This window comes from Hemiscyllium ocellatum, chromosome 10 (assembly GCF_020745735.1).
Source record: "Hemiscyllium ocellatum isolate sHemOce1 chromosome 10, sHemOce1.pat.X.cur, whole genome shotgun sequence".
In the NCBI taxonomy this organism is placed as follows: Eukaryota; Metazoa; Chordata; class Chondrichthyes; order Orectolobiformes; family Hemiscylliidae; genus Hemiscyllium; species Hemiscyllium ocellatum.
The window spans coordinates 26322014-26336617 of record NC_083410.1 but is presented as its reverse complement, the minus strand read 5'-3'; the positions used below and the strand labels follow the sequence as shown (position 1 = coordinate 26336617).

The 14604-nt window shown below is 40.8% G+C and overlaps 1 protein-coding gene across 1 annotated transcript in view; it reads left to right on the top strand.

Moving 5' to 3' along the window:
* The window catches only part of fh (fumarate hydratase), a 40760-nt gene extending 26454 nt beyond the window's left edge, over positions 1–14306 (top strand). Inside the window, exons 8-10 of the mRNA XM_060831352.1 lie at positions 8150–8277; positions 13286–13439; positions 14094–14306. Coding sequence (XP_060687335.1) covers positions 8150–8277; positions 13286–13439; positions 14094–14236 — 425 coding nt within the window. The 3' untranslated portion in view covers positions 14237–14306. The remainder of the gene's footprint in view (positions 1–8149; positions 8278–13285; positions 13440–14093) is intronic.
* The last annotated feature ends 298 nt before the right edge of the window (positions 14307–14604 follow it).

Sequence of the window (14604 nt, the reverse complement as noted above, 5' to 3'; positions counted from 1 at the left end):
CAGTACACTCTCGATCATTAAGAATGCTACCAAACAGCACTCGAATAGCATTAGTTTACTGATGCTCATTGAATTCTGACCTCGTTACAGCATTGGTGCTGACATGAACAAAAGTGATGAACTCCAGAGAGGAGCATGATTGCCCTTGGTGTCAAGATCACATTTGTATGGGTGTGGCATCACTGAACTCAAACAATACTAGAATCAATGAGAATTAGTGAAAATTCTCCATCGATTAGAATCCTGCTGAGTACAAAGTAAGATTGTTGCAGTTGTTAGAAGTCAGTCATCTCAACTTTGGACATTTTCAGCAGTTTCATCAATGACCTTCCCTCCATCATAAGGTCAGATTTGGGAATGTTCACTGATTACTGCACAATGTTCAGCACCATTCAGACCTCCTCAGATACTGAAGCAGTCTGTGTTCAAAATGTAGCAAGACCTGGACAGTATCCAGACTTGGCCTTACAGTTGACAAGATACATTCACACTACCCAAGTGCCAAGCAATGACCATTGCCCCTTGACAATCTTTGTATTGCCATTGTTGAATCTCCCAGTATCAACATCCTGAGTTTTGCCTTGGACTAGAAATTGAACTGAAGTATCCAATAAATATAGTGTATTTGAGCAGGTAAGAGGTTGAATCCTGCAGTGAGTAACAGTGTCCACCATCTACAACGCAGAGTGAGGTGTGCGATGGAGTTTTCCCATTGGTTCAATGAATGCAGCTCCAAGAAGCTTGATACCATCTATCCAGTGCCTGCTTGATTTGGCACTGTTTACACAGTCACTCTCTCCATCACTATAGCACAGTGACAACAGTCTGTGCCACTGACAAGATGCATTGTAGCAATAAGGTTCCTGATACAGAACCTTCCAAACCCACTACCACTATTATCTAGAAGGACAAAGCACCTACAAACTTTCCTCCAAGCTACTCTGTAATCTGACTTGGAGATGTATTGCAATTCCTGCAATGTGGCTGAGTGAAAATCCTGGAGCTAGAGCACCCTTCCTAGCAGTATTGTAAGCTTACCTTCACCAAATACAGTGCAGTCGTTCAAGAACGCAGCTCCCCACCATTTTGGGGACAGCTAGATTGTGTCCAGCTAATGAAGCACACATCTCGTAAATGAATAAAAAATACATAGTCATACAGCACGGAAACAGACCCTTTGGTCCAATTCGTCTGCACCGACCAGACATTCCTATCTGATCCAGTCCCATTTACCAGCATTTGGCCCAAATTCCCCGAACCAGTCCCATGCATATGCCCATCCAGATGGAATTTAAATGTTACATTCATAATGTGTGATTTGTACCCTCCACACTTCGTCTGGCAGCTCCTTCCGTACACTCATCACCCACTGTGTGAACAAGTTATACCTCAGGTCCTTTTTAAATCTTGCCTCTCTCACCTTAAACCTATGCCCTCTAGTTTTGGACTCCCCTACCCTGGGAAAAAGACCTTGGCAATTCACCCTACCCATGTCCTTCATGATTTTATATACCTCTTAAAGGTCACCCTCCATCTCCAATGCTCCAGGGGAGAGAAATCACTGCCTATTCAGTCTCTCCATGGAACAGAAACCCTCTAGTCCTAGAAACATCCATGTAGATCTTTTCTGCACCCTCTTAAATTTAACAACATCTTTCCTAAAGAAGGGCGACCAGAGTTATATGCCGTATTCTAAAAGTGGCCTCAGCAATGTCCTTTACACATGCAACATGATGTTTCACCATCCTGTCTACTTCTGACTCCACGTTCAAGAAACTGTGCACCTGCACCCCTAGTTTTCTTTGTTTGGTAACACCTCTTAGGGTCCTACTATTAACTGTATAAGTCCTGCCCTGGTTTGCCTTACTAAAATGCAACATCTCATATTTATCTAAATTAAACTCTATCTGCCACTCCTCATCCCATTGGCCAATTTGATTAAGGTCCTGTTGTACACTGAGATGGTAATCTTCTCTGTCCACGACACTACATTTTGGTGTCACCTGCAAACTTATTAACCATACCTCCTATATTCATATCTGAATTATTTACATTTTAAAGCTCAGGGAATTGAATCACTGACCACAAAGTGCTCCCCCATTGATATCAGTTGATTATCTGTTGGGAAATAAGTGAGGGCAAATATTGCTCCTTCTGTAGTAGGTACATCCACATACTTGAATAAGAAAGTTTTCTTGTATATGCTTAACAGATTTCTCTCTATCCAAGCCCTTAATGTTATGACAGTCCTAGTTTATGGAAAGTTAAAATCTGCTGCCATTACAACCCTATTATTCTTACAGATATATGAGATCTCCTTACATTTTTGTTTCTCAATTTCCCACTGACTATTGGGACTATAGTCCCAACAAGATTATCATCTCTTTCTTGATTATCAGTTCCACCCGTATATTTTCACTAGATTATCTCCTAGGAACAACCTCACTAAGTACAGCCATAAAGTTATCCATAACCAAAAACATTATTCTCGCCACCCACTCACCCGCCGCTGCCTCCTTTTCTATCTTTGGTTTAGAATACCCCAAAATATTAAGCTGCCAGTCCTGTCCATCCCTAAGCTATGTCTCTGTAATAGCTATGTTCCCATGTTCCCAACCATGCTGTAAGTTCATCTGTCTTCCCTGTCAGGCCTCTTGCATTGAAGTAAATGCAGTTTAATGTATCAGTCTTACCTCATTCTCTGCCAAGCTCTTGTATGCCTTAGCTATTTGACTTGCTCCCCTCACCTACTTTATCAGCTTCAACCTTTATTTCTCACTGTTGTTTTGTTCCCGTCCCCTTGCACTGGTTTAAAGCCTCCTGAGTAGCACTAGCAAATCTCCCCGCAAAGATGTTGGTCCCGCTCCAATTCAGTCGTCATGTATATCTCCGAGAAGATTAGATTACTTACAGTGTGGAAACAGGCCCTTCGGCCCAACAAGTCCACACCGACCTGATAAGCGCAACCCACCCATACCCCTACATTTACCCCTTACCTAACACTACGGGCAATTTAGCATGGCCAATTCACCTGACCCGCACATCTTTGGACTGTGGGAGGAAACCGGAGCACCCGGAGGAAACCCACGCAGACACAGGGAGAACGTGCACACAGTCTCGCCTGAGTCGGGAATTGAACCCGGGTCTCAGGCGCTGTGAGGCAGCAGTGCTGACCACTGTGCCACCGTGCCGCCCACAGGATGATGACGTTTAATATTGGCTTTAAAAGTTGATTATCATGGTATATAATTTATTTATACAAATAGTTGCACTGATCCACTCAACTCAAATCTTGACGAAACCTTAATTGTGCATTCATCAGGACAAATGCAGTTACTTATATAAAGGAGGAAATGGGCTGCTGATTGGTTGGCAGCTTGACTCTGAGTGACTGTGTGCCATTGTCAAAGTAACAAGGAACAGTCGGCTCTTCATGCTAATAATTGAACAACCAATTTAAAATAACCTGTCAAAATTGTAATGTGACTCAATTACATTTACTAGGAGCTACTAGATTGCAGGGACCTATTCTCCACAAATGGAAAAAAATATATTGTGCTGTTTTTGTGTTACCCCAAAGGATTGGGAAGTCTTTGCTTCCTTGTTGTATTCTCTATGCCAAAGATTCAACCAGTCAGAGCTGATTTGCCAACCCGTTTCTTCTGCAGTATAAATTATTGTGATCATTTTTAATTAGACATTTTTGATTGGCCTGAGAAGAATATGTCAAAAGATTTTGGCAGTAGGTCTTTTTGGTTCAGAAAGATTTAATTTCTGTACAATCAGGTAACTGTTTTAATTGTATTAATATTTTACTAAAGTAATAGATGAATATCTTGTAGCTCCCTTCTGCTAAATTAAGCAACTTCATTTTCAAACAATAGTTTTAATGGCTAGCTGTTAAGTTTTCCATTATGAATTTTATTGCTTTTTAATTGGATTTAAAGTTGATTTCCTCTTCTTTGCAATACCTTGTCCAGCAAATTAGTTAGAATTGTACAGTGCATTGTTTTGTCTTTTTATCAATTCCAATTTTGTTTTCTGTTTGCATAAATATGGCCTATTTATCATATAACATACCTCAACCAACAGCTCAGATGGGTAGCCTAAACTTGGTTCTTCTGTAATTGCTGTTATGTTCTTTTAATAGACTCTGAAACAGCAGTGCTCAACCACTGTGCGTCACTTTCCTTTTTTGCTTAACTGGTGCTGCAGTTGTTAATCGAGGTGTGCTGAAGGCCACAGAGTTGCAGTTCCCATAGCAGTAAGATGAAGGTTTTTTGATTCTGTCAGCTTAGACGGAAATGAAGCCTTGAAAGCAAAACCAAAAAAAATCTCTGTCTGGCACCATTGGGTTTTTTAAAGGCTGTCACTACTATGTGTGAGAAGACTCCACTGTTATCAGCATTTGGTCAATTCAAAAATGTATATTGTTGGATATGAGAACAACGTGAAGTCACCTGTACTTTTTAAAAAATATTTGATTAAGTGTTGACACCATTGTGTCAGTTGGTGAGGTGGGACTTCTGGCAAACCTATAGTGTGCAGTCTATTTTAAGACACAGTCTCTGTACCCTTAAAGAAAATGGACTATATTTAAACAGAGTTTGTTCAAATTAAAGCAAACAACTCCATGACTGAAACTCATCTGATTAAAGGAAGATTATCCTTCAAGCAAACAGCATTGAGTGTTAGGTAGTGACATTATTCATTTTTTGTAAAGTCAGTTCATGTTAGTGATATGCCTACATTTTTATTTCCTTTTTCACCAAGAAGAGAGACATGTTGCAGAAGCTTTTTGTCTTCCAGTCACCACAACAGATGCAAAAAATACCTGTTTCCTTTTTTCCATCACTGGCCTAAATCAGTGCACTTCAGATGATTTATATTTGGGAAACTACATGTGAGCCTGATTGGCCTTTGTGTTAGCACACCAAGAAACTGCATCGAGGCAGAACGTGCTTGAAATACTCAGAAGGTCAAGTAGCATCTGTAAGAGAGAAAATGTTTCAAGAATGTGACCTTTCATCAGAACTGTGAAAAATTACTAATGATGTCTGCAATAGCCTGCTGTTGTACTAAATTGGAAAAAGACTTAAAATCTTGCCTCCAATTTCCAACCTTTCCTCCATTTCACATGGTCCACATTCAACTCTTCTCTTTCCGTCCTTGACTTCTCTGTCTTCATTCCCGGTGATAGGCCATCAACTAATTCATTATATTCCTACAGCTAATTTGACTACGCTTCTGTGCACTCAACTGCCATAAGGATTCCATTCTATTCCCTCAGTTTCTCAGTTTCTATTGCATCAGTTCTTGTGATGCAATCTTCCATGACAGTATTCTGTTCAGGTGAGAATCCTCCCTAATTGTAGTTGAGAGGGCTGTTGACGAATCCAATCTACTTTCTGTACCTCTGCTCTTAACCCTTGCCCTCCCAGAACCGCAAGAAGGTTCCCCCTTGTCTTTACCTTCCACCTTAACACCCGCCATCACCTGACATCAGGTGGAGTGGAAGTGCTAGAGTCCAGTCTAAAAAGATAAATAGCCGACTCTTGGCAAATAGTGAAAGAATTGGACAGAGTCAGTGTGGATTTACGAAAAGGAAATTGTGGTTCACAAGCCTACTTGAATTTTTCAAGGATGCAATTAGTAGACTTGGTAAGGGAGAGCCAATAGATCAATTTACTTGGACTTTTAGGAAGTTTTCAGTGAGTGCTATATGAGCTATTTGCCTGTAAAATTAAAGTGCATGAGCTTGGAGTACTGATATAGATAGAGAACAGAAAGCAAAGAATAGAAATAAACTGATCTTTTACCATGTGACAGCCAGTGATTAGTTGAATAGTGCTTGCCCCCAGTTATTCACAATATATGTTAATGGTTTAGATGAGGGAACTAAATGTACTATCTCGCAAGTTTGCAAATGACACAAACTGTCTGGGATGTTGAACTGTTAGGAGAATGCAGAAGCTCTTCAGTGTAATTTGCACAGGAAGGGAGCAGATGCATGCCAGATGAAGTCAAATGTGGATAAATATGAGGTTGTCCATTTTGATATCAAAAGCCAGAAGACAGATTATTCACTGAATAGTGATCAGTTGGGAAAGGGTGGGGTGCAACTGGACTTAAGCACGTGGCTGGAGTAAGTAGTGAAGAAGGCAAATGTATATCTGCCTTCATTATGTGAGGGGTCAAGTATAGGAGAGGGGTGTCTTTTTGCAGTTCTACAGGGCTTTGATGAGACCACACCTGAAGTTCTGAGGAAGGGTCACTGGACCCAAAATGATTTCTCTTCACAGATGATGCCAGACTTGCTGAGCTTTTCCAGCAACTTATGCTTTTGTTTCTGGAATATCGTGTACAGGTTTGATCTCCTTATCTGAGAAAGGATGCCCTCTGTCTATGGAGGGAATACAACAAAAGTTGACCAAAAGAGAAAATGCTGGAAAATCTCAGCAGGTCTGGCAGCGTCTGTAAGGAGAGAAAAGAGCTGATGTTTCGAGTCTAACTGACCCTTTGTCAAAGCTGGCCAGACTGATTCTTGGGACGGCAAGACTGACGTATGAAAAGAGAATGGATCAGTTAGGACTGTATTCACTGGAATTTAGAAAAGTCGGGTGGGAAATGAGCAAGTCTCATAGAAGTGTACACAATTTGAACAGGATTAGACACATTGTGATGGAAAGAAAACTCTGATTACTGGGGAGCCGAGAACCAAGTGTCGCAGTTTAAGGATACAGGGAGACCATTTTGGACTGAGGTGAAGTGAAACTTCTTCACCCACAGTGTGGTGAGCCTGTGGATTTCTCTGCCACAGTAAGCAGTCGAGGCCAAAAATCAAATGTTTTCAAGAAGGAGTTGGATTTAGGTTTTAGTGCTAATGGGATCAAAGGGTGTGGGGGGTAAGCAGGAACAGAATATTAAATGTATGATCAGTAATGATCATATTTAATGGCAGACTAGGCTCAAATGGCCAACTCCTCCTCCCTATTTCTGTGTTTCTTTGTTTCCATATTCCATATTATTTTCCACTACCACCAGTGTAATGAGTCATTCAAATACGTCTCCCCCTATTCTCCCCTTTCAGTATTCTATAGGCACCATTCTCTCCATTGTATCTTGGTCCAAGTCACCTCCGACATCCCATAACCTTCCCATAAAATTTTTTAATGAAAGTGCTGAAGATATACTACCAGCACTTTTATCTTCTCTCTCCTTACCATCTAAGGTGTCCAATCTTCCTTCCAAGTAAAGCAGTGATTTGTGTGTATTCCTTTCAATCTGGTCTACTGTATTCATTTCTGACAATGTGCCCCCTTCTACATTGGGGAGAGCAAACACAGATTGGTTGAATACTTTGTGAAATACCTGCTTTCACATGCCAAACCTCATGCCAAGATTCTAGCAGGCGTCATTTTAATTATTCACCTTGCTGTTGCACTGACCATTCTGCTGTCAGCTTACTCCACTGTTTCAGTGAAGGTTAACATAAGCTTGATGAACATCATCTCATCTTTCAATTAAATAATTGACCATCTTCTGGAATCAAAATTGAATTCAGCAAGTTCAGTTGATTACCCTGGCCCCATTTTTGTTTCATTTTGGTTGTGACTTTATTTTTTTTCTTTCTGACAGTATCACATCTGTTCTAGGCACATCTTGCTTTGTTTCTTTTCTTGCGTCATCACCATTGACCCTGGAAGGCGAACTCTTCAAGTGTTCATTCTCTTCTGTCTTTCACCATTGTGCAAACATTCCTTTTGTCCTTGTCCCACTCTCACCCCTTGTTCAATAAACATTTTCTAATGTAAGGTCACCCACCTGAAACATTATCTCTCGTCCCTCTCCACAGATCCTTCCTGAAATGCTGAGTACTTCCAAGTTTATTTCAAGTTGAGCATCTGCAGGATTCAGCTTAAGAAAATAACTGCACCACTAGGCTTTTGGGAACCACAGCAGACTGTAAGAATGTTAAGTCTAGACATGACAATTGCTAATCAGAAAGCAGTTTCACTTCAAGTTGCTAACAAGATCATCTTGTGTGATCATGCATTTGCAGTAAGGACACAATAAAAAATCCTATTTCTGGTAATGTGTGATTGTAGCTTGTATGGCAAATGTTAATTGCATTTTTGTGTTCTGACAGGTAAGGTAAACCCCACCCAGTGTGAAGCTATTACCATGGTCGCGGCACAGGTCATGGGAAATCATGTTGCTGTTACTGTTGGCGGAAGTAATGGCCACTTTGAGCTGAATGTTTTCAAACCCATGATAGTAAGTGCTGGGAAATCTGATAATGTTCAAAAGAATTGGCTACTGTTAAATATGCATTTCTACCTATACAATGATTTAATATTACTGGTTGAGTGGCTGAATAATTGATTTTCTTCTAACTCCAACTGTTATTGATATACAGACCTTTTTGCCGAGGCATATTTTTAAATAACATATTAATGCTCAAACTTCATTTCCTGTTAGATTGTGGTTTGGGTCTTGAACTGATTTCTTGAATGATAGTGCATTCTGCATTGCTAATGCTGAAATGGGGAAGAGCAAGAGGAATCATTAACTTTTGATTAGCGGTAGGGGAAGGAGGACACTACAATTCCAATTCAAGACTTCAAATTGTCACTGTTTGTCACCAGGGCTTCGATATCAAAGCCAAACAGATTCAAGCAACCAATCTTAAAAAAAATTGGTAATGATAATTTATGCGGGACCTTGCCATATCCAAGTTGGTGGTTGTATTTTTCTGTATTAATAGCAATGGCTACACTTCAGAAGTCCTTCTTTGATTGTGAAGGGCTTTGTGATACTTGAGGTCGCAAAGCTAATTCCCTTTCCTTATTTATGTTGCCTTTCTACTGCTGCCCTCCTAAAGCGTGTGCAAGAAAGGAGTTATTGCAAGTTTTTGAGACTGGTAGTTCAAAATGCAAAGATGAAAACAATTGGCATGGTCAGCCAAGTTTGCCACTGTCAGAATTTAATGTTTCTGTCGCTCCTCACAGTTACTTTGTAACAGAACCATTTAAATTATTTCGAATTAATATGTCATTATTTCTCTGCTGGTGTTTTATAAGAACTAAGAGCAATTCAGCTCTTTGAGTCTGCTGTATCATTTGGTGCAATCTCAGCTGATCTCATCTTGGCCTCAACTCCACTTTGCTGGCCACTCCCCATATTCCTTCATGTCATTACTATTTAAAAATCTGTCTATCTCTCCTTCAAATTTACTCAGTGCCCCAGCATCCACCCCACACAAGCCTACTGCTACTCTGTTTACTTCATTTCATCCCAGCACATTCTTCTTATTCACTTTTTTCCCTTATCTAACTTGCCATTAAGTGTTCTCAACCATTCCATGTGGTTGTGAGTTCCATATTCTCAACACAGTGAATTGTATTTTTGTTTTTTAAGAAGCTTCTAAATGCATGAATCCTGCATTGTCACTGCTGTTTAAAATATAGTCTGTGTGGTAAATAGTACTGAAGTATTTTCAGGAAGCTCTGTGCTGAAGTGGATGACAAACCAATCTTTAAGTGGTTCTTCAAGGTCTCAATAGACTTTTTGTTTTGTAGTCAGCCCTCTTTTTGTTTCTGAGCAATGTGATATTTAAGCTGTTGAAAGGTTGAATTTTCTGATGCAGAGGAGGAAAAAGCAACATGCAATTCGCACAGCCATCAGATGTCTCAAAGTACTTTACAGCCATTGGAATCATTTTGAAGTCTCGTCACTAGAAACATAGCCAATTTGCAGACAGCAAGCTCCCACAAACAGAAACAATGACAACCAGATAATTGTTATTGTGATATGGATTGAGTGACAAATATTGACAGGACAGGGATAAGCCCCAGTTCGTCTTCAGATTAATGCGGTGGGATCTATCCAACCCACCCAAATAGATAAATGGAGTCTCGTTTTAGGGCGGCATGGTGGCTCAGTGGTTAGCACTGCAACCTCGCAGCACCAGGGACCCGGGTTCAATTCCAGCCTCGGGCAACTGTCTGTGGAGTTTGCGCAATCTCCCCATGTCTGCGTGGGTTTCCTCCGGGTGCTCCAGTTTCCTCCCACAATCCAAAGATGTGCAGATCTGGTGGATTGGCCATACTAAATTGCCCATAGTGTTTGGTGCATTAGTCAGAGGGAAATGGGTCTGGATGGGTTACTCTTTGGAGGGTTGGTATGCACTTGTTGGACCGAAGGGCCTGTTTCCAACATTGTAAGGAATCTACTCTCTGATCTAATCTTGTTTCTCATTCGAAGCTGGCATTTCTGACAGTGCGGTGCTCTGTCAGTACTACATTGGTGTTCGAGGCGTAATTTTTCCACTCAGCCTTGAGGTTGGAGATGGATAGACAATAGACAATAGGTGCAGGAGTAGGCCATTCTGCCCTTTGAGCCTGCACCACCATTCAATATGATCATGGCTGATCATCCTTAATCAGTATCCTATTCCTGCCTTATCTCCATAACCCTTGATTCCACTATCCTTGAGAGTTCTATCCAACTCTTTCTTAAATGAATCCAGAGACTGGGCCTCCACTGCCCCCTTGGGCAGAGCATTCCACACAGCCACCACTCTACGGGTGAAGAAGTTTCTCCTCATCTCTGTCCTAAATGGTCTACCCTGTATTTTTAAGTTGTGTCCTCTGGTTCGGCACTCGCCTATCAGCGGAAGCATGTTTCTTGCCTCCAGAGTGTCCAATTCTTTAATGATCTTGTTTGTCTCAATCAGATCCTCTCTATCTTCTAAACTCAAGGGTAAACAAGCCTAGTTGCTCCAGTCTTTCAGCGTAAGGTAGTCCTGACATTCCAGGAATTGACCTCGTGAACCTACGCTGCACTCCCTCAATAGCCAGAATGTCTTTCCTCAAATTTGGAGACCAGAACTGCACACAGTACTTCAAGTGTGGTCTCACCAGAGCCCTATACAGCTGCAGAAGAACCTCTTTGCTTCTATACTCAATTCCTCTTGTTATGAAGGCCAGCATGTTATTAGCCTTCTTCACTACCTGCTGTACCTGCATGCCTACCTTCATTGATTGGTGTACAAGAACACCCAGATCTCTTTGTACTTTTTTTGTACTTTGTACCCTTTACCTAAATTGATTCCATTTAGGTAGTAATCTGCCTTCCTGTTCTTGCCGCCAAAGTGGATAACCATACATTTATCCACATTAAACTGCATCTGCCATGCATCTGACCACTCACCTAACCTGTCCAAGTCACCCTGTAATCTCCTAACATCCTCCTCACATTTCATCCTGCCACTGAGCTTAGTATCATCAGCAAATTTGCTAATATTATTACTAATACCATCTTCTATATCATTAATATATATTGTAAAAAGCTGCGGTCCCAGCACTGATCCCTGTGGTACCCCACTGGTCACTGCCTGCCATTCTGAAATGGAGCCGTTTATCACTACTCTTTGTTTCATGTCAGCTAACCAACTTTCAATCCAAGTTAGTACTTCGCCCCCAATACCATGCACCCTAATTTTGCTCACTAACCTCCTATGTGGGACTTTATCAAAAGCTTTCTGAAAGTCCAGGTACACTACATCTACTGGATCTCCCTCGTCCATCTTCAGAGTTACATCCTCAAAGAAATTCCAGAAGATTAGTCAAGCATGATTTCCCCTTCATAAATCCATGCTGACTCTGACCTGTCCTATCCAGTTACTACTATCCAGATGTGTCATAATTTCATTCTTTATAATAGACTCCAGCATCTTTCCCACCACTAAGGTCAGACTAACTGGTCTATAATTTCCTGCCTTCTCTTTCCCACCTTTCTGAAAATGTGGTACAACATTAGCCACCCTCCAATCTGCAGGAACTGATCCCGAATCTATCGAACTCTGGAAAATAATCACCAACGCTTCCATGATTTCTCGAGCCACCTCCTTCAGTACCCTGTGATGTAGACCATCAGGCCCTGGGGACTTGTCAACCTTCAGACCTAACAGTCTCTCCAACCCCAATTCCTGGCAAATATAAATTCCCTTCAGTTCAGGTCCTTCAGCCACTGTTACCTCAGGGAAATTGCTTGTGTCTTCCCCAGTGAACACAGATCTGAAGTACCAATTCAATTCTTCTGCCATTTCTTTGTTCCCTGTAATATATTCCCCTGTTTCTGTCTTCAAGTGCCCAATTTTAGACTTAACCATTTTTTTGCCTTTCACATACCTAAAAAAGCTTTTACTATCCTCCTTTATATTTTTGGCCAGTTTACCTTCGTATCTCATTTTTTCTCTGCGTATTTCCTTCTTAGTAATCCTCTGTTGTTCTTTAAAAGCTTCCCAGTCCTCCATTTTCCCACTTATCTTTGCTATGTTATACTTTTTCTCTTTTAACTTTATATGTTTCTTAACTTCCCTTGTCAGCCACGGCCATCCATACCTCCTCCTAGGATCTTTCTTCCTTTATGGAATGAACTGATCCTGCATCTTCTGCATTATACACAGAATTATCTGCTGTTGTTCCTCCATTGTCATCCCTGCTAAGGTATTGCACCATTGAACTTTGGCCAGCTCCTCCCTCATAGCTCCATAATTCCCTTTATTCAACTGAAATATTGTCACTTCCGATTGTACCCTCTCCCTCTCAAATTGCAGATTGAAGCTTATTGTATTATGGTCACTACTTCCCAATGGCTCCTTCACTTCAAGATCCCTGATCAATTCTGGTTCGTTGCACAATACCAGATCCAGAATTGCATTCTCCCTGGTAGGCTCCAGCACCAGCTGTTCTAAGAATCCATCTTGGAGGCACTCTACAAAGTCTCTTTCTTGAGGTCCAATACCATCCTGATTCTCCCAGCCTACCTGCATGTTGAAATTCCCCATAACAACTGTAGTAACATCTTTGCGACAGGCCAATTTCAGCTCCTAATTCAACTTACATCCGACATCCAGACTACTGTTTGGGGACCTATAGATAACTCCCAAGAGGGTCTTTTTACCCTTAGAATTTCTCAACTCTATCCACACTGACTCCACATCCCCTGATTCTAGGTCCCCCCGCGCAAGAGACTGAATATCATCCCTTACCAACATGGCCACCCCACCCCCTCTGCCCGTAAGTCTGTCTTTACGATCTCTTTTTATTTTTAAGACAACATTGTGTTGGGGAAGGAAGAGGTGTTTCTCATCTTATCAGTCATCATTCCTGATTTGGATAAATTTGATGAGGACACAAAAAATGAGCAATGTTCAGTTCTTTACATTTATTACATTTTCCAACCAAGATGTTTCAATATATTTGTTCCTCTCTTTCAGATCAAAAATGTGCTTAATTCAGCCCAACTGATTGGAGATTCATGTGTATCCTTCACAGACCACTGTGTGGTTGGAATTCAGGCTAACACACAAAGAATTGACAAGTTAATGAATGAATCACTCATGTTGGTGACAGCACTTAACCCACATATTGGTAAGACAGTAGTCTGTAAATGGATATTACTGCTTTTGTTTTTACTTTGGGAAATAGCTGTTCTGAGGAAGGGTTACTGGACCAGAAACGTTAACTCTGATTTCTCTCCACAGATGCTGCCAGACCTGCTGAGCTTTTCAAGCAATTTCTGTTTTTGTTTCTGATTTCCAGCATCCACTGTCCTTTCGGTTTTACTAAGTAGTGTTGTTGATTTGAAACAAAAATTAGTCTGCAGATATATCTTTGAGGTCTTGTTAGGTTCAGTCTGTTACAGTTAAGCCAACTCAGTCTGTCAGTGTTGAATGTGTACGTTCCCTGTTTGGAACACATACTCTCAGTGCATTCTCCAGGTGATGTTCAGCATGAAGGATTGAGGGAAGTTGATTATTGGCAACCAGTAAGTGGTTTCCACGTTTCATAGCCCGCATTGTACCAGAATGGATGATGCCTTGTGTGATTTGAAGTTTGAATTGAGAACCCCCCTCATTCTTCAGTCTATATTTATGATCAACAAATTTGAGCATTTTGTTTTTGACTATAGGCAGCTGAGAATGAAGTTTATTTGCATGAATTGCTCTGTGGGGTTCTTGCAAAATTGGAATAATTCTGGATTGTTTGTAACCAAGGAATAATTATTTATGTTTCTACTTGCAGGTTATGACAAAGCAGCAAAGATTGCCAAAGCAGCCCACAAAGAAGGTACAACATTAAAAGAAATGGCAGTCAAGCTGGGATACCTTACACCAGAGCAATTTGAACAGTGGGTCAAACCAAGTGAAATGCTTGGCCCCAAGTAATATTTAACAATACTTAAGTTCTCATTGGTCTACAGTAATGGAAAATAAACCTTATTTTTGAAAACTGCCAGCTGCAGTCCTACTGTGCAATCTTTATTGTTGTCCAGAGTTCATTGCCATGCACAAAATTTATTCTCCACAACTTTTCCTCTTAACTTTTGAGTTTATATGAATAGTATCCACTATTTCTTTTTATTTCTGCAATGTGTGTGGCTAAATGAACAGATGTACCCGAAGGTAAAACCTTTCTACATGCTTTGGATAAATCTAAACTGCATTTCATAACCAGAGTATATTAACAACATGGCAATGAATTGCTGTGCATAATTGATCTGATCATTTAAGAATGTGTTGTATTTGCCTTATGA